The sequence below is a fragment of the Antedon bifida genome, chromosome 3 (genome assembly GCF_963402885.1).
Source record: "Antedon bifida chromosome 3, ecAntBifi1.1, whole genome shotgun sequence".
NCBI lineage: Eukaryota > Metazoa > Echinodermata > Crinoidea > Comatulida > Antedonidae > Antedon > Antedon bifida.
Window position 1 is genome coordinate 23,835,476 of NC_136228.1, and position 25,081 is coordinate 23,860,556.

The 25,081-nt window shown below is 33.6% G+C and overlaps 1 protein-coding gene across 1 annotated transcript; it reads right to left on the reverse strand.

Moving 5' to 3' along the window:
* Positions 1-1,770: 1,770 nt before the first annotated feature.
* LOC144838019 (uncharacterized) lies at positions 1,771-23,540 on the reverse strand. Its single transcript, XM_078693356.1, has 23 exons — positions 23,477-23,540; positions 22,140-22,599; positions 21,098-21,809; positions 20,570-20,722; positions 19,431-19,667; positions 19,216-19,283; positions 18,923-19,064; positions 17,954-18,084; positions 16,771-16,946; positions 16,095-16,228; positions 13,977-14,056; positions 12,696-12,911; positions 11,903-12,059; positions 11,635-11,762; positions 11,250-11,378; positions 9,811-10,005; positions 5,226-9,338; positions 4,877-5,026; positions 4,296-4,487; positions 3,947-4,139; positions 3,625-3,779; positions 3,315-3,464; positions 1,771-2,458 (listed from the first exon to the last, which is right to left on the reverse strand). Exons 2-23 carry the CDS (start codon positions 22,593-22,595, stop codon positions 2,246-2,248), a joined length of 8,280 nt encoding a protein of 2,759 aa, XP_078549482.1. The 5' UTR covers positions 22,596-22,599; positions 23,477-23,540; the 3' UTR covers positions 1,771-2,245.
* Positions 23,541-25,081: the final 1,541 nt, after the last annotated feature.

Genomic DNA, 25,081 nt, shown 5'->3' on the forward strand with positions numbered 1-25,081 from the left:
AAACGCTCTTTACTCGGCATGCATAGACTTTCTTTTCCAGATTTAGATTTTATTTGGTCCTTGCTGAAATCTATGAAAAATAGATTGGAATACCCGGGCAATGATCCCGGTACCTCTCACATGCTAAGTGAGAGCTCTACCATTTGAGCTAGTCCCCCAGTTACATATTTAACTGTTTAAAGATGAAAAAAGTATCGCCATATGCCCTATATATGATTTATTAAATATTAAAAATATGCAAAATAAAGGGTCTTTAAATCACTTCAACATTGATCAGCAGCATTCTGTTACAGTCATTCATCATCTGATGTTGCATCTTCAACATCTTGGTGTTTGTTGCTTCTTTCACATCATTATCATCATGTTCATCTGTATGGGTGTTGTTGCATGTTTGCCCAAAAGTTATGACGTTATGAGGTTAGAGAACATTCAAGAGTGCATTCTCTTTTAAAACAAGGAATGACCTGGTTTCATGTTTCAAAATGCATTATTTTTACAAATAATATAATAAGTTTTTGACAATCCGGAGTATAATATATGCCATGTACATAGTGTTCCCTGCCAATTGAGCATTTCCATGCGAAATGTATATGACCTGAACATTTAATTCTCACACTCACAGTATCATAAAGTCTATACATCTCCTAAATTACATAAAATTTCTACTTCTCTGAACAAAAATAATTATCATAATTTCTATAATAAATAATAAAAATAACGACATGATTTCAACAAAAGCACTAATTCGCGTATGTACTGTAATGCGAGTTACAGACGAATAACGCATTTAAAATGTATTCATGACATCTACATATAGTAGCAATAACTTTTCAACCATAGCTAGTATGAGAATTTCAATTAACGTGTCCCATGATATTCTTTGTTCTATCGAAGTTAAATAAATGATTATTTTGGGTTTTTTTTGTATAGTTCATACCCTTACAGGAAAATTTACCCTCAAGGTTACCTGATGATGTGCTATGCCCAAAACATGTTTTAAGGCAGAGTTAAAATTTAGATATTTTCTACAGTATTCATATCCCCTGTATGTTTGTGTGTGTGTGTGTGTGTGTGTGTGTCTGTCTGTGAACAGCCTAGAGGCCACAGTTTTTATCCGATTCTCACCAAATTTGGCCACAATGATCTATGCCTCAAAAGCTCGGACGAGTTCGAATTTGAGGGGAAAAGGTCATAGGTCAAGGTCACAACTAACAAAAAACTATTTTACTGCCTAGAGACCACAGTTTTTATCCGATTCCCACCAAACTTAGCCACAATGATCAATGACTCATCATATAATTGTGGTTAAATTTTGAAGGGTCAGGGTCAAAGATCAAGGTCCACAAAAAAAAAGAAATAAAAAAAAAAAAAAAAGAACCTCAGCTGGATTTGAACCAGCGATCTCAACTGTGAGAGGCTGGATACATAACCATTACACCAAACTCTCATCCACAACTTTGTAGGGTACAGTTAGCCTATTTACATTTAGAACTAATAAAAAAAAAATTTTTTAAATATATATATATTTTCCAGGGACATTTTATGTAGGGGAATTTTACAGTAGGCGGAGGTTTGTACTCTCGGAGTACCCTCTAGTTTTTACTATATTTACCCAAATGTTTATAAGTTTAAACTGTTGATGTGTAATGAAAAAATTATTATTGCAAAATATTTAAAAAGTTATTTAAGAACACAGTAGTGTTCCTCACAAAGGAAAATGAATACTTGTAATGATATAAATACAGTGCCAGATGCCTATATTTATTGAAATAATATCAATGAAAGATTATTGTGCAGATTTTATTGAAAACATTAAAATTACATTCATTGACAAAATTCATATACATTTAAAAGTGCATAATCATCCGAATCCTTAAAAATATACATATTTTATTCAAATAATTGTTTCTGCTAAATCAGTAGTGGTTTTATATTTAATAATTATTTGAAACTATTAATTAAACAGAATCGCAATTTATCAAACTTGATTTTTCCCCCCTCATGGATACATTTGAATACATACAGTAAAGTAATCCATCAATGAGCCCTGTATTTTAAACATTCTCTGCAATGTTCGAAAAACAAATGGGATTACAATTAAACACCAATGTACTTTACAAAGAATGAAGGTTGCAAGCATGTATCATTAGATAAATTGAAATATTAACTACAGTATGCCTACTACTATAACAAATACTGTACAAGAAAGTGCATTTATGCCAATAAGATGTTACTAATTGTAGGTTTATTTTGGTTTTAAATGTAAAAGGTTCATCAACATTTCAACCACCAGCAATGGGTTGTCAGTCATACAAGGTTTTGCTGATAAATCCCAATCGGGTAAAAATTGCGTTTGTTTCTTTACAATGACTCGTTGAACTGCCAGCTTATGCTTCCGTTTTGTCAAGACATGAATACTCTGCATCTTCTCAGCAAATTTAGGAAGACATCGAATTTTCTAGGAAAAAGCAAAATGATCAATGGCTACCAGTGAGTAAAATACAGTCAGCAAGTGAAATACCTTGATTATTTTAATCAGTTAACAATTAGATTCACTTTTAATAATGAATATGAAAAACATTTATGTAGTGGAGCTGTAGCTTGGTTGTTACTGTGCTTGCCTTCCAATCCCAAAGTCCAGGGTTCAATCCTGACTTAGTGCCAGGGTTGTAACACACGACTCTTTATACTCCACTCCCTAACCCTCAAATGAGACTTAGTTTATAAGCACGATAAATCATAAAATAGTTTATTCATCCCGTAATTGGCAAGAAACCAACACAGTGCAATCATAAACTCATTTCCAAATGCTAAAATAAGCAATTAGTCAAAAGTCATTAAACGTTAGAGATGTCACATGGTATTCTGATGTCAGCACTGAGTCACTTAAGCTACACCAGATATTTAGTAAAAGGTATGTTTTCGTAATTGTTTACGGTTTATTTCTATATTTTAAAAATGCACACAAATTAGGCCACTGCTCCACTGTAGGAATTGAGGTTTGTGTGGCTAGAGGCACCAGCCTATCAAATTATGCATTTTTTTTAAATGTATAAGTATAAACAATTTCGAAACAAAATGTATGATGTAGCTTTGATGTACGTTTTTTAAGACTTTTATTTACAAGCTAAAAGTTTCGTAAAATAATGAAGATTTGGATGTAATGTTCAGTTGAAAAGAAAGTACAATGCCTGTTAAATAGAGATTCACCATTGAATTGCAGACCAGAAAAGGGTAATGTAATTGAAATTGGTATTTTGACGTCAGAATGTGATATTGAGTCAACTTCATCATCAATTTCATTGGATATTTACCTTTGCATAGTGTTCGTTTTGACAAAAAACTATAAGAAGTTTACAAATACTGACAAACAACTTTGGCTTCTCGCGATACATCTGAATCAGTTCAATCAAAAACATGACACAATCTGGAATGTCATACACAGCCGCACAGGTCTTGGGGTACTACAAGATATAACAATGGTTTTTTTAATTGATTAATTACACACAATAACAAAAGTTAAACTCCAATGTCACATTTTTTTGTTAAAAAGTGAAAAAAACTGTAATAACATTTAGGAGTTGCATATTTGTCATTATTATTGATACAGAAGAATACAAATACCTTAGCCAGGTGTGTTAGAATATTGATACAATATTTCACAACTTCCATACAAGGTAAACTACGATTGCAATTCTTGATGAGAATAAAGATTATAGGTAGAGCCTGGCCTTCCACTATTTTTTCACAACATACAGGAGAAAGACGTGTCACAACATCTGAAAATGAACATGTTAAAGCATTTTGGTCACTCAATACTAACTAGTAGTAACTTGTTATTATAATTTATTTAAGTATTATCACATTGTATTATTTAATTATTCTACTACGGTACAAAAAATATCTCAAAATTGTAAAGATTTTGACAATAATCAAATTTCCTCACCTAAATTTCGCAAAGCTTCAAGAATGTGCGACACCTGCTTGTATCTCATAATGTAATCAAGTGCCGTTTCTGTGCGATTGCACAGTTTTTTATCTTCTGTAGCTTCCTTAGTTGCAACAATGAAACGTCCACGAATCAATTTCAATTTCTTTATTTTCAATTTCTTCCGGACAATGTAACCACGCCAGACCCTCTATATATACATCATTAAATAACATTTTACTGTATGAAAATAATTTATCTTTCAAGACATTTTAATATTTGTGAAGGCACTAAGAAACATTATATGAGTTTATATACATATAATAAAAATAAAACACAAAAAAATGAATAAAAGTTTCTAAACTACCTGAATGTTTTGTGCAGCATTCTTCATATTGCATACTTTTTTCTGAATTTGGAACATTCTAAAGTAAGATTGCAAGGTAACAGTTGCTTTTTGACGTTTTTGTTGATGAAGACGTACAGCTTTCTGGAGGGCTATTACACCGCAACGAAGCTTTGAATACTGAATGTACTGCAACTTGCATTTCATCCACCTCTGTAGCAAAAAAAAAGTTTTGTGTTATTTTGTTGATATATCATTATAAACTAAAACAATGTACTAGGGTTCCTATGAACCTGTAAGGTAAAGGAAAACTTTTTACACTATTTATTTTTAAACTATATATATTCATTTGTGAAAATTCCCATTTTATTTGTGGTTCTGTTAAATATTGTATAAAGATATTCATATCAAACTGTTTTCTGGCAACATTTTTCAAACAATATTATTTCATTCAATCATTATTTTTGCACCCTAACATCTAATGAACATTAACCCTATTGCAGAAAACACTACTCTTATTTGTGTTTAAAATCAGTTTTTGAGAAAAATAAATTCAAATGAGTACCTAGTTTTTTTCAATTACTCTACCATTTTTAATTTACCTGAATTACAATAACAGACTGTATTCGTTTTCTAGCAATTTGTAAAAGCTTGAAGCATCTATATTTTCTCTGTATACGAATTGCTGCAAAATTAACATAGAGTGCAGCACTGAAACGTTTAACAGAGCTACCTCTTCGTTGCTCTTCTTCCTGCAATAACAAGTACTTCCTTTAATCAGTTTATTTAGATTTAGAGTTCTTGAACACAGATTCTCTTGTTTTGGTAATTTTAGCTACAATTGAATGCCACTGATGTAATGGTGTACAGTAGGTTCAAATGAGGAATATGAAAACAGATAGGCCTACAATAAAAATGTCAATATATGGTAAATTCATTTTAAAAGCTTACCTTAATATGTTTCCAAGTAATATACATCTTGAATGCTTTCTGTAAGCATAAGGCTGCTCGATGTTGCTTCAGATTCTCTTTAAACTCACTTCTTGCTTTCCATCCTCTAACAGCAGCCTGTATTTGAATGACATCACTCAAATATCTTTTCCATACTCTTTTTGCAATGCAACTTCTAAACCATGCTTGAATACATATAGCAGATTTACATTTAGTTTCAACTTCTTTCAAAGATCTGTATTTACGTTGAATTACTATAGTTGCAGTACGCAGCTCAAGGAAAGCTTGTTGCTGTCTGTAAGATTTGTAGAAAGCCTGAATAGTTGTTGCTGCTTTTCCCTTTCTCTCCTCTTTTCTAGACCTGTATTGCCTGTAAGCTTTTTGAATAGTTAACACGGATAACCTTTTGCAAATATACAATTTGCGCTGCAAATTTCCTTTACTGTAATTCCTAAAGTGTAGTTGTAAAGCAATTATAGCATTTTTCTGCACTTTGAATGCTTTCCTTTGAATGTATCCCCTGCAGGCCGCCTGCAATGTGACGTTTGCTTTCAATACTGACCGATACCATTTCTGTATCATCCAACTTCTACAACCAGCTTGAATGACAATTATTGCTCCTCGTTTACAATGATAGTTGATGTAGTCTTGACGAAATTTCCTCAAAGCCCTAAATTTCTGTTGAAGGAAGATAGTACTTTGCTTCAACTGAAGAAAATATTTCCTTATCCTTTTGGATCTAATTTTGGCCTGCATTGCAACAACAGATGATTTATTTTTCAAATATTCCTTTCGTTTCGTTTTACCTCTAAAAAATGCTTGCATCTTTATAGTTGCTGCTCGGGTACATTCAAAATCATACTGAACATTTTTCATGACTTTCCATGACCTGAAATGAATCTGTAAGATAGTAACAGCAGACTGCATTCTCAAGAAATTGCGTCTACAATGACAACGTCGAATACACGCCTGAAGAAACAGAACTGAGATTCGTAAACGTTTAAAGATCTTTCTTTGTTTGTACATTCTGAAATGAGACTGAATTATAGTTGCTGCTTTCTTTTGATTTGCAATTTGAGCTGCAAGGTACCTTCTTGTCATTCTTTGAATGATGATAATGGATTTTTTGACATGCAAATATTTCTTGAATTGCTTTCGGCCAGAGAGATTGGCTCGCCAAAATGTTTGGATCACAATAGCAGACTTCCGCATACACTTGAATTTGGTAACTTGTCTATGGCATCGATAAACCGCTTGTATATGGCAAGCAGCAGCATTTAGCTTCCTCATGTATGATCGTACAAGAAAGCCTCTTATATGGGATTGTATTACAATACATGCCCCTCTCTTGTATAAATATGCATATCTTGCATATTTTGCAATCACTGTTGCTCTATAACGTTTCTGTATTGATAGAACAGCATTACGATGTGCCAAATATCTCTTTCGTTGTAAAAAGGTACGAACACTTGCTTGAATTCTAATCAAACTGGTCAGTTTCATCTGTTTAGACACCAAATACCTTCTAACATAAGTCTGTAACAGAATTGTTGCATTTTTCTTCTTTTGAAAAGAATTAAAACAAAGATTTCTGAGTAGCTTAGCTCGATATAGCGACTGAATAAGCAAAGCAGCACCTTTTAGACTGCTGTATCTTTTCTGAAATATCCACTTCCTTACATAAGACTGAATAGTTACAGCTGCTCTCTTGTTTTTAAGAAAACATTTCCTGGTTTGAGAGCCTCTGTAAACTGATTGTATCAGTAGAACCGCTGTCTTTTTCTCAAAGAGTCCCTTTCTGCCACAATAACCTCTGTATGAAGACTGAATTAGAATAGCAGCTTTCCTTTGCCTACTAAATGACTCTCTACTTTGATAACCTCTGTATGAAGACTGAATTAGAATAGCAGCTTTCTTTTGCCTACTAAATGTCTCTCTACTCTGATAACCTCTGTATGAAGACTGAATTAGAATAGCAGCTTTCTTTTGCCTACTAAATGTTCCTCTACTTTGATAACCTCTGTATGAAGACTGAATTTGAATAGCGGCTTTCTTTTGCCTACTAAATGTCTCTCTACTTTGATAACCTCTGTATGCAGACTGAATTTGAATAGCGGCTTTTTTCTGCCTACTAAATGTTCCTCTATTTTGATAACCTCTGTATGCAGACTGAATTAAAATAGCGGCATTTTTATGCCTACTAAATGTTCCTCTACTTTGATAACCTCTGTATGCAGACTGAATTAGAATAGCGGCATTTTTCTGCCTACTAAATGTCCCTCTACTTCGATATCCTCTGTATGCAGACTGAATTAGAATAGCGGCTTCTTTCTGCCTACTAAATGTTCCTCTACTTCGATAACCTCTGTATGCAGACTGAATTAGAATAGCGGAATTTTTCTGCATACTAAATGTTGCTCTACTTCGATAACCTCTGTATGCAGACTGAATTTGAATAGCAGCTTTTTTCTGCCTACTAAATTTTCCTCTACTTAGATAACCTCTGTATGCAGACTGAATTTGAATAGCAGCTTTCTTTTGCCTACTAAATGTCCCTCTACTTCGATAACCTCTGTATGTAGATTGGAGTAAGATTGCGGCTTTAGTTCTTTTTTGATAAAACTTCTTTTCCATGTAAGTATTATAAGCATACTGGATTGTAAGAGCAGCATTTTTTTTCTCTTGAAACATCTTCCTCATACGATAACCTCTGTAGACAGATTGGATAAGAATAGTTGCGGTCTTCTTTTTTTGGAATGATTTTTTCCTGAAAATGCACTGCAATAGGATAGTGGATTTCTTCTTCTTTAGAAACAAATTTCTCATCTGATATCCCCTGTACAGAGATTGAATGAAAATTATTGCTTCTTTTTTCTCTTGAAACATTCTCATTTTCTTGTAACATCTGTAAATAGACTGGATCAAAATAGCCGCTTTCATTTTACTCTGGTACATTTTCATAATCCTATAACGTCGATAAAATGATTGAATCAAGGTGGCTGCCTTTTTCTTATGAGCATATATCTTCTTAGCTTGGTAACATCTACAACAAGACTGAATTAAGATGATTGCTTTCTTTGTTTCTTGATAAACCTTCCTGCACCGATACCCTCTAAATACAGACTGGATCAACATTGTTGCAGACTTTACCTTCATGTATACATGGCATTGTCTTCTACCATCATTCAGTGCCCTCAACCTCTTCTGCAATATTTGTGTTGCCTTACGTAACTTCAGATATGAGGACCTGGCCTTAAATGCTCTGTAACAAGTTTGGATCCGAATTACTTTCTTCTTGAGGTTAAGATAGTTTCTTCGGCAAAGATATGCTTTAAAAGCAGCTTGCACAGTGATACATGCTCCTCTAGTTATACCATAAGCCATCTTATGAGCCAGCATTTGTTTATTAGCACGGTACCGTCTTTGTACATTAATTGTGGCTTTTCTTATACTTTGAAAATGTCTGCATTCATAATAACATCTGAATGCAGCTTGGATCTTTGTGGTAGCTTGTTTCATTTGAAGGTATTCCTTTCTGGTGCCATACATCTTGTAGGTTGCTTGAATAATACAAGCCGAATTATATTGCTTGGTTCGTTTTCTTTTTTTAACTTCTCTGAATGTATTTTGTATAATTAAGCAACTATGCCGAAGACGCAAAAATTGCTTTCTTGTATTTTGGCTTAATAGAAATCTACGGAAATAATTTTGAATGGTGACTGCAGCATGTTTCATCTGAATATATGTCTTCTTAGCAAGATACCCTCTAAATACAGACTGTATCTTCAAAGAAGCCTTCTTCTTAGTCTTGTAGCTTCTCCACGTAGCTTGTATTAGTTTGACAGCTTTGACTTTCTTAGTGAGCAAACAAACCAGATGATCTCTAAAGGCAGTCTGAAGCTTAAGAACTGCAGCTTTCTGGGTAAGATATCTCCGTCTAACTTGCCTGCCATAGTGTAGTGATCTGTATCTAGTCTGAACAACAATAACTGCCTTTTTTAATTTACTGTAAAACTTTCTTGTCTGATACCCTCTTGTATATGCTTGTAGAATTATTGCAGACTTCCTTAATTGCAGAAAACCTTTCCTCAAAATGTAACTTCGGAACCACCGCTACAAAAAAAAACGTATCATATTGACTTTCATTTATAAAATAGAATTCAAAGTCAACTTTGTACAAGTCAAATGATTGTGAAGGTCGAGTCCTAATTCTTTCCTATACATTACTGTGTAATTTTAATTTGTACGTCAAATTTACCAAGTCGAAATTCGCCTACGTCAACATCTTTTTTAGGTCAAATCACAACAACAAATAACACACCAATAAAGCCGACGAAACATACACAATTTGATAAACAAGCGAGAAAAGTAATAATGTGGGATCATATTGGTTCTCACTCAGGTTGTATAGCATAGGTTGCGTCCTATAACTGGCGCTGGTAATTATTTCTCCATGACTATACTAAGGAGTTGTTAGCATTGAGCATGGCTTTTTTATGCTAGACAGCGCAATTAATTGCGAACCAGAACCAATTTTTTTACCTGACTTTACTTTTAGTTTACTTGACAGGGAATGTTATGTTACCTGTAGTATTTCAGCAGCTATTTGTTTTTCTTTCATAAGTTCATCAAGTTTTAAACTATCAAGATTTTTCCTTGTTAAAATACATCTGTACCAAATTTGAATCTTTTTAGCAGCATTAATTCTCTTCCTAAACTGTTTAATCCTGAGGTATTTACGAACAGTTTGTTGTATAATCACTGCTGAGGATTCTTTCACCTATGCAAAACAAAGTGAAATATTAGTTTTTGTAATAACATTTACAGTGTTCTCCTTGGCTTGATCTCGAGCATCATGGACCTTTTTTTTTTCAATCTGTCCGTTTCTGTAAAATTTAAGCAATTCGATTGTTAAACATATGCAGACCTTTTTAAAAGGAGTGTGATCATGCTGGATTTCCTAAAAACGATCTGAGAGCAAAAAATGCCGCTCCTTAATTTTTCAAGTAAAGTACATGGATAGAAATTTCCCATGACGGCGAATATGAATAGAATTTTACCAACGAAGAAAGAGGCACCGGTGTGAACTAGCTAAACTTCTAATTATAGAACGATGTGTTGATCATACTAAGGATGCTGACAGAAATCCATATACTGTACATAACAGCGCCTATTTATTGGACAAATGCCAAGAAACAAAGCTTATGAGGATGATGAAAGGCATGCTGCCTCTCTCTCACATGTTTTTTCTCCTCCTCCTAGGGAGCTTGAGAATATCGGTGGTGTTGTGAGGGGTCGGTTTCAGTAACCTTTTATATTCAATTTTTAAAATCTGACCAATAAGAGGGTGCTGCGTGTAGTTTGGGTTCCTTTTTTTTATATTCTCACCAAGTTAAGGCTCTGTGTTTTTTTCACAATATCGAAATAATAATTTATACTTCATACATTAAATTGATATTGCAACTATATTTCCTACTGCCACTGTCAATATATGACCAAATGAAATTTATTCTGGTAGGCCCCAAATGTCTTGACACTGAAAGCAGTCTAGAGAGGCCTCCTCCAGCTACTTTCTTTCTAGCCTAGGGCACTTCTAGGCTAGGTAGGATATAGCTAGGCCTAGCGAGTAGGGCTACCGTTTACGACTGCCAACGATATCGGCCAGACAATTCTTTGTTGCATAGATTTTTAAGATTAAGAATTGTTTTATTTGGTGGCTGTGTAACGCACGATGTACTAATTAATAAATAATATACCTACCACCACTAAGCCTGTTTATAATCGACATGTTTATAATAGCCACTTGAAAATTTAAGGGGAGATATTGAGTGCTCTCCTTTTATTTCTTTAAATGAAGGTCTGCATATGTCTTGACTAGGTAACCATGGTCAAAACATTGCAGCCATTTGTAAAGTGACACAGTAGAGGTCCGAAGCATAAATATACCGTGACAGTTCCTAAAACTAAAGATAACCCTGAATAAAACAAACTTCCAAGTTAATAGTGACATGGTTGGCTTGTTACCTGTCTCACCCGAAGGCATTGTCTCACTTTGTATAATTTCCATGCTGACTGAATTACACGAGCACAGCTAGTCTCACGATGTAGGGCCAAAAGTCTAACACAAAGGTGGCTAACATAAGTGATTACAACCTAGAAAAAAACAAATGTTTTGTAGTTTCAATTTAGCATAATGTAATAATAAATGAACGAATAAAAAAACAAACCTTATCAATCACTAAAATAAGCTGAATATACTTAACTGAAAAAACCTAAATGAGCAAATTTCCCAGAGCTGAACTATCATAAAATGAGTATTGCGATTATATATATATTTATTAGATATTGTATTATGTTTAGAAATCAAATAGAATTACCTAAAGAGACAAAACAGTTCCATTAGACATACCTTTTCATCAGGAATTGTATTAATCATATCTTTAGATTTAACCATCAATGGTACACCTCCAAGTTCTTTAACTTTATCAAAAAGTAGTTTATAATTGGCTCTTTCATTTTCAAGTTTCACATCAGAAGCTGAGGATCATCATAAAAGAAAAATAGACCAAATACTATGGTAATACTAATAGTAATTTATTATTTATAAATAGCTTTTGCTATTTTTAAACTGATTTGGTAATGACAGTATCTATCAGTATTAAGAAAAAGAATATTACATTGGCCAGGTGCTGTATCAGTTTCTTGACCAAAGTTCTGAAACCATTGTGTCGTGTCCTGTTTGATGGCTTCAAATGGAAGTAGACCTGGATGGTAATGGTGAACAAGATAGCATAATGCACGCCCATCAGAAAATGATACAGTGAAATTATCTATCTGTAAATTAAAATAATATAACAATATTAATATTATAACTTGTTATGGGAGAAGTTAGGCCAAGGCTAAAACCAGAAAAGTTCAATTTTGGATGCAATTAGACAGTGTACAACACTACAGGTTGATTTTGGTATGCAATCAGTCAACAGCCTTTACTTGTGTCATGCATGACAGTGCACATCACTACAGGTTGATTTTGGTATGCAATCAGTCAACAGCCTTTACTTGTGTCAAGCATGGTTTCTCGTTGTGTATAACAAGAATTATCACAAACAAAATTCAAATCGCATATTTACACAGCAAAATTGCACTCTTGATGAGTAAGGATTTATGAAGTATTTAATCTGTGACCCACAATCATCCAATCAAATGACAATCTACTCAGGCGTGTTATAAATTAATTTATTTGTTATTTCCTCAAAAATATTTTTGACCAAACAATAAACAAGCCCTAGTTCTGTGACTATTTCAGCATTTATACCCTCTACGGCGAATAAGAAATAAGCCTTGACCATGATCATATATTATTTTTTTCATGAACTAAAAATCTGAAACGATGTAAACATTCATGTGTTTATCTGTTCTTATTTTGATCAACACAACATATGGTGACAGCCAAATTCTATCAAATCTTACCTGCAAGTTATAAAGTGAACACACAGCTTTGCACCATTGCAATAACAAACTCAATTCTTCATTCTTTAAATAAATATCACTTGAAGAATCACAACCAACATGATGAGTTAAGCTCTCTTTACTTTGTAGTGAAGCAAGTGTTGTGTTCATTAGTTGAATCCTCCTGAGAACACCTATTTCATCTCTCAGTTGATTTTTGTTGAGGAAAACTTTAATCTGGATAACAAAAAAAACAATCAATATACATTATAATGAATAGAATGAATGTATAACAAAAAATAATAGAATATGAACAATAAACAAACAATATCAGTTATTTAATCAGATAATTAATTAAAAAAATAAAGTGAGCATGATTAGTCATGACCAAACAACCAAGTGTCCAATCACAACGCAACAATTTGTCCTCAAAAGGTTATCTGATTTGAATGAGAAAATTATTAGTTAATTTTTCTGAATCAGAATCAGTTAACCGATGGAATTTTATCGGTTGGTTATCAGGTTTAATGGTTAATTATCGGTTAATTTTTGGCTGCGGAAATACAGCCTATCTCAAATTAGGAATACTTTTCCTATTCTTTTTTTGCAGGCAAATTGCCAAAAAATTCAGGCATTAAAAGAAATCATAAAAACATAAACAAAATGTATGGAACTGTTAAGTTCACGCCAATTTCAATTTGTTCATGACAATATCATTTTACAATCTAGAAAGCCACTCCAAGAGTGCATACCTCCACCTACTGTAAAAAAAGTGGTCCAGAATTGGGACCGTGGCCGGATTGCCTCTAAAATTTAATGGAGTGGTTCTTGATCACATACCTATATGTATTTTCATTTTGGTAAAGATCTTTTAATTACTTTTTGAATAATCATGTTAACAAACAGACAAACAAACACATGCGATCGACTACAATACCTCCTTGATGGAGGTAAATAAATTTGGCTCACTGCAACATAAATATGGCTCTCTAAATTTCAGTTTGTTTCATGGTAAAATTTTCGGTTTGGGAATTAGGTCACTCTTCTATCTGTTCAGTATACGTACAAAAAAAAAACAAGTATAAAAAGGTTCAATGCCATCTAGTCAACACCCAACAGTTGCAAAAACATTTTTTAAAGATCTATTGTCCCCAAAAAACATGAAAAATGTAGATTAATAAAAAAAAGACTTTGTATAGGCCATTTCACAGTTTTAATCACGTTAACCACTTTTTTTGTTTTCACTTATTATATAAATTAACTTAAAAATGGTGTTGAAATATAAAAACCAACTCTTCTAACCTGCAACTGAAATATTATTGTCCATAGAAAATGTAGTGTCTTCTCTCGGTTTCCATCTACAATGACTTTAGGATCTAAAACTGAAATCAAATAAAATATATAAACAAGATTTCTGGATTTAAAAAAAATAAATTTTAGGGTACATTTTAAATTTTATATATTTAACAACAAAAATGTAAATATCAGGATACTGTTTGGTTTTCATTATTATTACATTTTTATTATTATTGTTGTACATTTTATAGTTAGCATTGTAATGTGGTTTTAGTAAATTTTGATTGTAGAACTCATCTTCATATTGTAGTGTGCCACTGTTCAAATAAATTATTATTATTATTACTATACTACGGTATATTGTCCTCTGCTGCTTGTACAATGAATAAACCATGGTGCACTGTAACAAAGTGTCATGTACAAATAGCAGATTGGTTCAATGGTACATAACATAGATATATATATTATAATATCCAATCTGCAGACAGTACTGTTTCGATCTTATTAGATCTCGTCAGATATATATGTTATATATATTTGCAACCTGAGCCAATTAATCCAATGCCCTAGATATTTTTGAAGTTCTAAGGAGCAGTAGACATTACCAGTTCATCACTTCTTGTACAAATAGGTTATGCAATACTGTATGTAGTTATCCATCTATATACGAGAATGATGTGACTATTGGCCTTCCTATATATTTTGTCAAGGTTTTGCACAGTTTTCCATATTTGTGTGGTTTTGTGTACATATATATTGTGTATTTATGCACTTACTTCCAAAAGTACATAATAAAACAGAAGAATCAAAGTGCTTTCTTGCGAAAATTTATAAATTGTGCTGTGTTGTTAAATTTTCTGTTAGTGGTGGTAGCTTATTTCTCAATTTTATCAGTTACTGCTTGTTTCTAAAAATGTGAGCACCTTGCCTTTTGAAGGTGGTTGTTCTTATGAGCCATAGGTAATATTACAATGCTTGTGTGGAAGCTTTCTGTATTTCTGATTTCCCTTTAATTATAATCATTGAATATAATTTATTTGAGAACTTTGCATAAACAAAATGCATTTCTATACACTAATATTAAGCTGTAAGCACATTTTTGTGTCAACAGAAAACATGATTTTCTGGCTGTCAGGTATAGGCCTCTTTTAGCCCTTACTTTTCCAAGGTTACCACAAGGAAGTGGTGGTTTTCTGTCAACGTTAAATCTTCTACCAGGAACCAAAATGTAGTGGGGTTATTTGCTGCGGATCCAGTTCATAACTGGTGGGCCTGTATGCCACATGTCTGGGTGCAGACTCATCCGAATCCTCTATACTACAGTTATATAGAATACTATACTACTACTAGAGTAGCCAATAGCGTGTTGACTATTTTTCATTTCCATTCATATATCATTTGCATAAATATATGAACACAAACCACACAAATAGCAGAAAACAGTGCAAAAACCTTAGCAATGCTCACATCATTCGTGTACATTCATTGCTTTAGCAGATGGATAACTACAGTATTACAGAAGAGGTGATGAACTGGTAATATCTACTGCTCCTTAAAACTTAAAAAACATCTATGGCATGGGATTAATTAGCTCTTGTAAAATTGAATGTTTATGTGTATAAAAAACATTGATTTTTATGCATCAAATTATCTAATATGTTATATTTGATTAAATTATGGAACAGGAAGAATCTGATGACCATTAAACCAATCTGCTATTTGTAAATGACTCTACTAGCACTTTTGTTACAGTGCACCATGGTTTATTCATTGTATTGTACAAGCAGCAGAGGACAATATAGTATAATTCATAATGGTAAAATGTCCATACATTAGGCCTACTATAAGTTGAATAGATTTAAATCACATAAACATTGCTGCAATTTATTAATGTCTTTCAATTAAAATTTACATTTTACAGAAGCATAATATAAATGCCTCCTCCTTAAAATTAAATTTTCTTTCATTTGAGACCAAACACGATGACATTTGTGGTCTCTGAACCATTGACCCCCACCAGAATCAAGTGAAATTAGCTTCTTTTAAATTTTTTCACAGACTGGCCTTAAAATTGTCCAATTTTGGGATACCATAATGAAGTTTATATTGCTGTGTTATACTAACCTTCAACTTCACGGCAATTCTTCATGGCTTTGAAAACTACTTTCATATTGTGAATTTTTTGCAAACGGCTGATGGCGGGAACACGAACATCGCCAGACAGTTTCCAATCTCTGATCAACAACTCAACAATTCGACTAAGATAAATAAACAATATTTAAAACAACAGTCAAATTGATAATAAACATGGAATTAATTAATCTATTAATTCCTTATATGTTTGAGATTCGCCATTCACTATTGTTTTCACCATTATTGATTTTTTCAATTGTTAGTTTTTTTTCAATTTTGTTAAACAGTTGACTCCACCTAAGTCATATGTAATTGAGAAGTAGCGTGGCTAGTGAGTGGACCTAGGCCTAGCATTTTTTTCACAAATCTGTAAGTCGAAGTTCACTCAACTTTTTATACCAGTCCCATTAGATGACTTAGGCGGAGTCTACTCTATTTTTATAATAATGTAATAACATACAAATAATGAGTTTATGAGTGGAATGGTACAAATAATTTCATGAGGTGAAAGACGAAATTCTATTTTCATAGACATTCTTCATCAGTGCTTATGAATGGATGACTGGCAGGAACGCTAGTACACCAAACCCAGTAGCACGATCATTTGGGAAATTACCTCATGACATTTATTACACACTGTACAAATAAAAAAGAATAAGGTACATACACAAGTCTTATTCCACATCTTAAGTCTGTTGCAAGGTTAGTAACTGAAAAATCAAACTCATCTAAAGGAGTTTGTTTATGTGTTACACAATATCCAAGAAAACTCAAATGCCGAGTCACATCTCCTTCACCCTTAAGGTATTCTTTTGAAAATGACAAAAGAAGCTTACGATTCGACTGAAATATATAAATTACTGTAAATCAATATATAAGAAAGTTACATAAATATGTTACATCTGACATTTCTAAAGTTCTTAGTCTTACCACAATGACATTTAATTTAAGAGGCTATTTAATATTATCAATACGAAGTTTTCAATTGTTCTCTATTTATTGTAATAAATTGTTATATTTATTACAATTTAATAATAAACTTGTCGGTAAAATTGTCATTTTTATATTTTATTTTATGTATTTAGGCACATGTGGCCAAGGAATATCAATAGTAAATTAATCACTCTATCAGATAGGTGGTAATCCCCCTGATCAGGGGCCATTTTGTGAACAAGTCTACCAGGGTAACCCCTACTCATCTCAAATAATGAACTGGGTTTTTTAAAAGTGCACACGGACAACTTTGTACACTGGACCTATGAATTATAGTCCTTCTCCAAGAAAAACCAAGAGAGAGAGTCAGCCTCGAACCCATGGCGATAATTTTAGGTGCAGTAAATGGCGCCCCTGCCTTAACCACTCGGCCATGGTGATTGTAATCGGTCGATTTGACCTTTAAAAGATATCACTAGATTATTTTACCAAAGAATGACTGGAAAATTTTAAGTGATGTGGCCAATACATATATATTTTCCTGTATTTATAAAAAATACATATTGAAAGTGTTTGTTTTGGTATATTTACATTATTTTGTACTCATATTAAAAAAAAAATTAAGAAAAATATGATTGAATAAAGCTGGTGAGAGAAATTATACCCACTTAACATAACACCCAAGTATAAGTCTAGCATTGACCATTAATGGATGTATAATTTTCATAACATTGTTTTTTAGCCCACAAGGTGAAGTTGTTAATTTCTTTATAGATAAACTATACTAAGACTAAGTTTGTCCATGAATGCATGCATTGTTATTTTGATAACACATTTCAGTTGGTTCCTACATACGTAAGAGCTTACAGGTATATACATTTTGATCGACAGATGGTAAAATATGCGGATACATTTACCTTATACTCTGAATCTTTGTAGAACAAGCAAGGATCGTGATCAATAAGCCTCGTTAACTTTGCACGATCTAGGAACAGAACCAATACCAGGAACTTCTTTAAAATGAACTTATTAAGAGAGTCTTCATATCCTATTTTAAAAGAAAAAATTGTACAAATTATACTACAGTGCCTATTATTTGCTTCTGGAGTTAGAACCTTTGAGAATACCTTTAATAGTATTGTTTTATGGTTTATCATGGCCACAGGAAAAGATAACTCCATCCACTCCATCATTTTATCATCTCAATTTAATTTTTTTTATATATTAGATAGCAAGACCGAACTCATCAGATGCAATGTTTTTAAGTTCTATGTAGCGGTAACTAGTCCATCACCTCTCATACAAATAGGTTTCGTAATAGCTTTTATCCAGCTGCTATTAAATATACTGAATGATATGAACTTTATATATATTTTGTCGAGGTTTTGCACTGCTTTCTGTATATTGTGCTGTGTGTAACTGTCTCAGAGCAACACAATTTTCTATGATTTACAGTAGAACCTTCATTTTATGTACTGTATGCAACCGATCGGCGTACGTAAAACATGGGATTCGTCAAATCCAGGTTAACTGTAAATTGACCCCGAAATACATAGATCGTAGCTAAAAAAGGCGGCTGTGTTTGCCTACTTTACTGTACAGCATGCAGGAGGTGTCACTAGCTAGGCCTTGCCTAGACTAATCTAGGCCAGGCTAGCACTAAAAGGCCTAGAAAGATATGAGGCCTACCTAGAATTTGAAAGTACAGCATATACAGGCTGTGTGATGTTTAAATAAAGTGTTGTAAATAAAATAAAAATAATGACATTATCGGTCATTTTAAGCGTACGTAAAATCTAGGGAATGTAAAATCAGTGTATATAAAACAGAGGTTCTACTGTATATGCAAATGATATAATACGAAATGAAAATTAAAACACATATACCTGGCCTAAATAAAGCTGGTACTGTTGGATGAGCAAACTCAGCAGCAATATCTGGGTTGTACAGCATTCTAGTGACAATAAATCTAGACAGTCCGACCACATCAGCATTGTTTTCAATTGCCAACATTTCTCCATATATTGTCTGCAATGTGAAAAAGGTAATTAATGCAATTCATTTTGGAAGACAAAATCAAAAATGTTTTTGATTGTTCGCTTCCCTTTGTCTTTATGGTAAATGTATATATCAGAAGGTGTAAAATATTGTTGATTACTACTTGGATATCATAACTTACCTCAAGGCCTATACGCAACCACAGTGGATTATAAGATAACATCATGTTCAATAAGTTCTCCTTTATACCTTTATTCAAATTAATAAGAAAAACAATTTTTTTAATTTCTTCTCTAAATATGAAATATCACAAAATATACAATAAGGGCCAATCTTTATACTATTGCTATGGAATTATTGCTCTTTGAAGTAGGAAAATGAAATAAGCAAATATACCATAGTCAGCATGGATATGTTTATCTTTTCGAATCTCCAACCCTCCTCTTTCAACTTCTGCTTCAATCTTCTGAATGACTCGTATGACTGGTTCACTCTGGAAGAGAGAGCATGCTTCTCTACGTAGCCTATTCATTTGTCGTCTAGCAGAGTATGCTCTTAATGACAAAACCTCTTTAGTTGGAGCTCTAGTATTCCCCATTGTACTTGCAGATAAGAATAATTTGGATGCATTCACTAAATGTTAAGAAAAATGTTGTAGTCAGTTTAAAAGTGGTTTGAAAATCTAAGGTGGGTACTAACATTTCTAGCATCTAGCATTTCGCACAATTTAATTTGAATACGGTTAAGATAAATACAAAATAATGAGAGTTGAAAATAAAACCGTAAATAAGGTCAAAACTAGAAGAAACAAATTTTCTTGTTGGACCTTATATTTACCGTACTGACGCGGGTATAAGCCCATACTCGGGTATAAGCCCACCCCCGACTTTTGACTAATTTTCATGAACGTCCATACACCGCATACTTTTGATCATAACCAAGCTAGGCTAATAATATATGCCAGGGTAATATACGCTAGGCCATAAGAGGTCTAGTGGTCCTGTTTTGTTTACACTCCATCGCGGTCGAAGATCGCTTCACACACGACGCTCGAATCACAAGTCACCAAAACGGAAAACCCCTATTTGGTATCGGCTGCCATTAACAAGCTTATTAAATTTCTTTGGTACATTTCTATCTAACGAACATTGTATACTTGCTTTTCTGCTTGATAAATGCTTGTTCAATTGATGTTTAAAATACGATGTTCTACAATAAATTACACAAACTATAAGCTTAATTTTCCGACACTCTACACCTCGTGAGGGCGCTCGTATGGTGGTTTCAGAGGAGGAGGACTGTCCATGATTGAATACACAGTACATGTGCTGTTTTTGACGATCTGCATTTTTGGATCCTCGGGTATAAACCCACCCCCCAAGGAGGGTGGGCTTATACTCGCATCAGTACGGTAATAAAAATACAGATAAAACAATAACTATAACGTATTAAGAATGAAAAGCATACTGTATACATAGATAGTGAATATTGTGTAACAGAATGAAACAACCTGAATAAAACAACAAACAATTTACCTTTTGCAGACTTGCACTTAGGATCCAGAGAGTAGTCTTCTGGTGTCAGAATATAATTCAACCATTTTACAAATCCTTGTTCTTGTTTGTCAATCCAACGTTCATCATAGAACATATTTTTTGCTGCAAATGGCATTGGATGTCGTGGAATATCTAGATTTACAAACAAAAATTAATTTAAATGTTCCTCAATCTTTGAAAAGTTCAATGATGACAGACAAAATGTAATACCATAATATAAAATAAAGTAATATAACAGTACACTAATAAGTTCTATTTGGCAAGTGATTAAATTGCAGGACAAAAAACGAATAAAAGAGAAGTCTACGTTATAAAAGTTGAAAAACTTTTGTCAACTTTCTCAAAACTGGAAAAAAAAATCTCAGTACAGTACATCAACATTTTGTAAGGTGACAAAGTCTACATTGTGAAAACCAGAACATTTTAGGTTGTTTTTACTATTGTTTAGCTCATTATTTAAGCTGTCAAGCTAAGGTAATCGTACAATTAATAAACTATTATACATACCAGCCTTTTTCAGCATTAAATGCGATATCGCAACTCCTTTCTTTCCTTTTACTGGCCTTTTGTGTGATTTGCTGGGAATCTTTAAAGCCTTTGTTTGCATTGGAATAGAATTTTTCAATTTCTTTGGTGATACATTTTCAGTGCTCCCTTCCCTCGATCGTTTCTTCCTTAGGTTGGATGTTGTACTTTTTTTCTGCACTGGAAAAGTGACGTCTAACAATTGTGATGTCTTGGGCTGGATACTTTTTGAATCAACACTTTCAACTGCTTCTTGGTTAACTGTAATATTAAGCTGTTCTACATCTGAGATTGTAGTAGTAGTTGATTTATCATCATAAAGGCCTAGTGCAACAGCTGGAGAGCATGGTAATTCACTTAGTGTGATAGTTTCTCTTTTAATGTTAGATTGTATTGGCAGATTGTTGTCAGTTGGCAAGATGCTACAATGTTCAAATACATGTGGACTTGCAGTTTTTGTTGAAATACTTATTTGTTGGCAGTTTTTCAAAGGTATGCCATCATACGTCTTGCTTCTTTTCTTATTAGTACGGCGGTTTGTTCTAGACACAGGATCGATGTTTTCTACATCAACTTGTTGCCTTAGCTTTACCTTTTTAAGTTTCTTTCTTTTTTCCATCACTTCATGTTTCTGGGATTTTTTTATTTGCGCTGTGTTAGAGAGCTGAGTTGATACCAATGATGGTCTTTTTAACTGGAAAAAATTTAGTTTTAAATTAATTAATGTAGACCTACTGCATGACCAATACATAAAAACACAAGATTTTCACTTTCTCCCCAATAATGATCTCTATCAGATATGATCCCATAATCCTCTATAAATGAGGTTCATTAACTGTACCATGTTTTGTAAAGTTTTTACATTTTCTACTGTACAGTGCATTTTTTAAAAATTGTAGGTAATGTTAGTTTGTACAGTATGTAAATTTGTTATTTTTAGATTTGTACATACTTTAAATATGAATGCACTTTTAAAATTATATGTTTTTATATCAGATTACAGAATGAAAATTAATAAACGTACCTTTTTTTGTGAACTTTGTATCTTAGCTGTACCGATAATTATGATTTGAAGTCTGTGCATTCCTTCAAATTTGAAAGTCACCAGTTGTCTTACATTTCCCTCTTCCAAAGGACACCAGGTGATTGGTACTAGCAAATGCTCTTCACTCTGTAATGTCCATTCTGTTTTAGCAATATCAAATCCTTTCTCAAAAGGAAACTTTTCTAGATAGACATTCTGAATAAAATCACAAGGATTCTCAATACGTAAATAGCATGTTTTAATTTTTCCAATTAAAACATCATCAAAACATAGAATAACCTTTTTTGTAAAGTAAGTCAGTTTAAGAACAGGAATATCATCTTGTACTTCCAAGTTCTGTTTATGTGGTGTACCAACAAACCAAGAACGGCGTCTTTTTCCCTTTTGAGCTCCGTGGTTCCCCGTAAGAGGACTGCATAGTGAACCAGTGTCCATTTTTCTACAAAATCAAGAATTGTTGTTTTAAACATTATTTTAAATTTAAATTAACGAAATTCAGTACTGTTTTATTTTTAAATTAGGTTTTATCAGCCATCTGACAGTATGCCGAGAACTCAATTATAAACTAGGCCTATATAATGGAACTGATTTACAAATGATACACTTGGTTATTGATTGGGCCCAATGATTAAGACTATCGGGACCAACGGCAAAGATGATCGGGACCAACGGCAAAGATGATCGGGTTAAACGTAATAAGACGATCGGGCCCCGATCATCCGTGGGTCCTTTTGTCTGTTTACCTTATTTTATACTTAGTAATAGTAGCCTCTAGGCCTAGGCTAGAGGAGGCGCGGCCTAGGCTAGCTAGCCTACTACAGCTACGATACGTGGTAGCCTCCTACCTAGGCCTAGGCTTAGTAGGGCCTATATGAGTAGGGCCTAATAATACTTAGCTAGTACTAGTAGGCCTAGCCTAGTAGCTTATCCCCTTAGTTTATAATTATAATAGGCCCTCTATCAGCTATCTGGGATAGGCCTCCTAGGCTAGATAGACAAGCTAGGCAGAGGCCTAGCTAGTTTAGTTGGCTAGACTCACTCAGAGTAGCCTACCTAGAGCCTACGCCCTAGGCGCCTAAGCTAGACCCCTACCATGAATTATTCTTCTATAATAGCCTAGGCCTAGTAAGTAGTACATTCACTAGCCTGGCCTATCCTCTAGCATAGGCCTATAGGGCCTAGCCTAGGCTATATAGCCTAGGCCTAGGCCTAGCTAGTGCCTAGGCCTGCTAGGAGAGAAATAACATATTAGCCTAGGCCTAGCCTATATTAATTAGGCCAGGGCCTATATAATTTATAATAATAATAATAATTACACAGTTAGTTTATAGCATAGTAATAATAGCGACAGCTCTCTCCGATACACTGCATGTACGTCGTGTGTGCACGTCACACAAAACACAGCAGATCAACGTTTATCAAATTCAAACTCTTCTTAAATTTGAAAACAGTATGCAGTAACCAATGAAAAGCGCTGCTTAAACCACTACGTATCGAATTACAGTTAGTACACAGTACTTCCGTTTTCCGGACCAATAAACAACACATAAGAATTACAGTAATTTGCGCATGCGTAAAAGCTTAATAACAGTTAGGAGTACTCCCGTTTCATGTTATTTTCATTATTTTGTACTCCCCACCCCACACGTCATACAATAAATACAATCACGGTTCCTCTGCCCCTGTTTGGCCTAAAACAAAACAAGCGTCGAGTGTTTGGATCATTTTCAAAAGCACCCCATGATATGAATGCCGGCATAGCACATGGATGGTTAGCCCATGTCAGGGGGAGAGTGATTACAAGTTATAGGCTATAAAACAAATAAAAAAAGTGGCAAGGAAATCGGACTACGCACCCGACTACGCATCACAGTGCGGCGCGGCGATCAAACGATTATCGAACGCGCAGTTTAATGCTATGCTAAATACAAGGAGTATAATGTCTTATATCAATACGACCAAAGGATCTTTTCGGGTTGCATTCAAGCGTTAATGAAATGTAAAATTCAAGTTCCACTTCTTGGACCAGGTAACCATGGAGGTAGGCCTATAAACTCCGTATATAAACATCACAGGCACAGAATAAAACGATAAGATGAAATCTGTGAGAATAAGAAAAAGTCGCACAAATCGAATCGAACCCGGAACCTTTTGCTTGATATGCAGGTGTCATAAGTTATAACCATTATACCACAGGGACTTTCATGGTATTGTTCAAACTCGATTGATTAGCGACTCTTTAACGTTCTCGGCGGAACAGCACTATATTATTATATTAAATTTTCTTGAACTAAATGCCAAAAAAACTAAAGAGGTTATTGTCGATTTTAGAAGGAAAAATAAAACTAATCATGTAAATATTGAAATTGATAATGAAATTGTTGAAATAGTAGAAAGTCATAAGTACTTGGGTTTAATAATTGATAATAAACTAAATTGGGAGAGAAACACTAAAGAACTCCGTACCAAGGCTAATAAGAGAATGTACTTTATATACAAAATGAAACGGTTTAATGTTAGTTCTCATCTCATTCATATGTTTTATTCCTCTGTTGTTCAATCAATCATTTCTTATTGTATTATTGTTTGGTTTTCTCATATCAATGTAAACAGTAAAAGTCAAATTCAGAGATTAGTAAATAAGGCCAGCAGAGTTATCGGTGTAGAAGTGAAACCTTTAGATGAAATGTTTAATACATTCATACTTCAAAAGTTTGACACAATTATGCAAGACCCATCACACCCATTACATTCAGACATCATTATAAGTAGATCAGGAAGGGTTAGACTGACACAGAAAAAAATATCCACAAACCGTTTCAGATTTTCACCAATGTACATAGCATGCAATTTATTTAACAAAAACCTTTCAAGATAGTCACTTGTATCATTTGTATTTATTTTTATTGTTATCACATCAT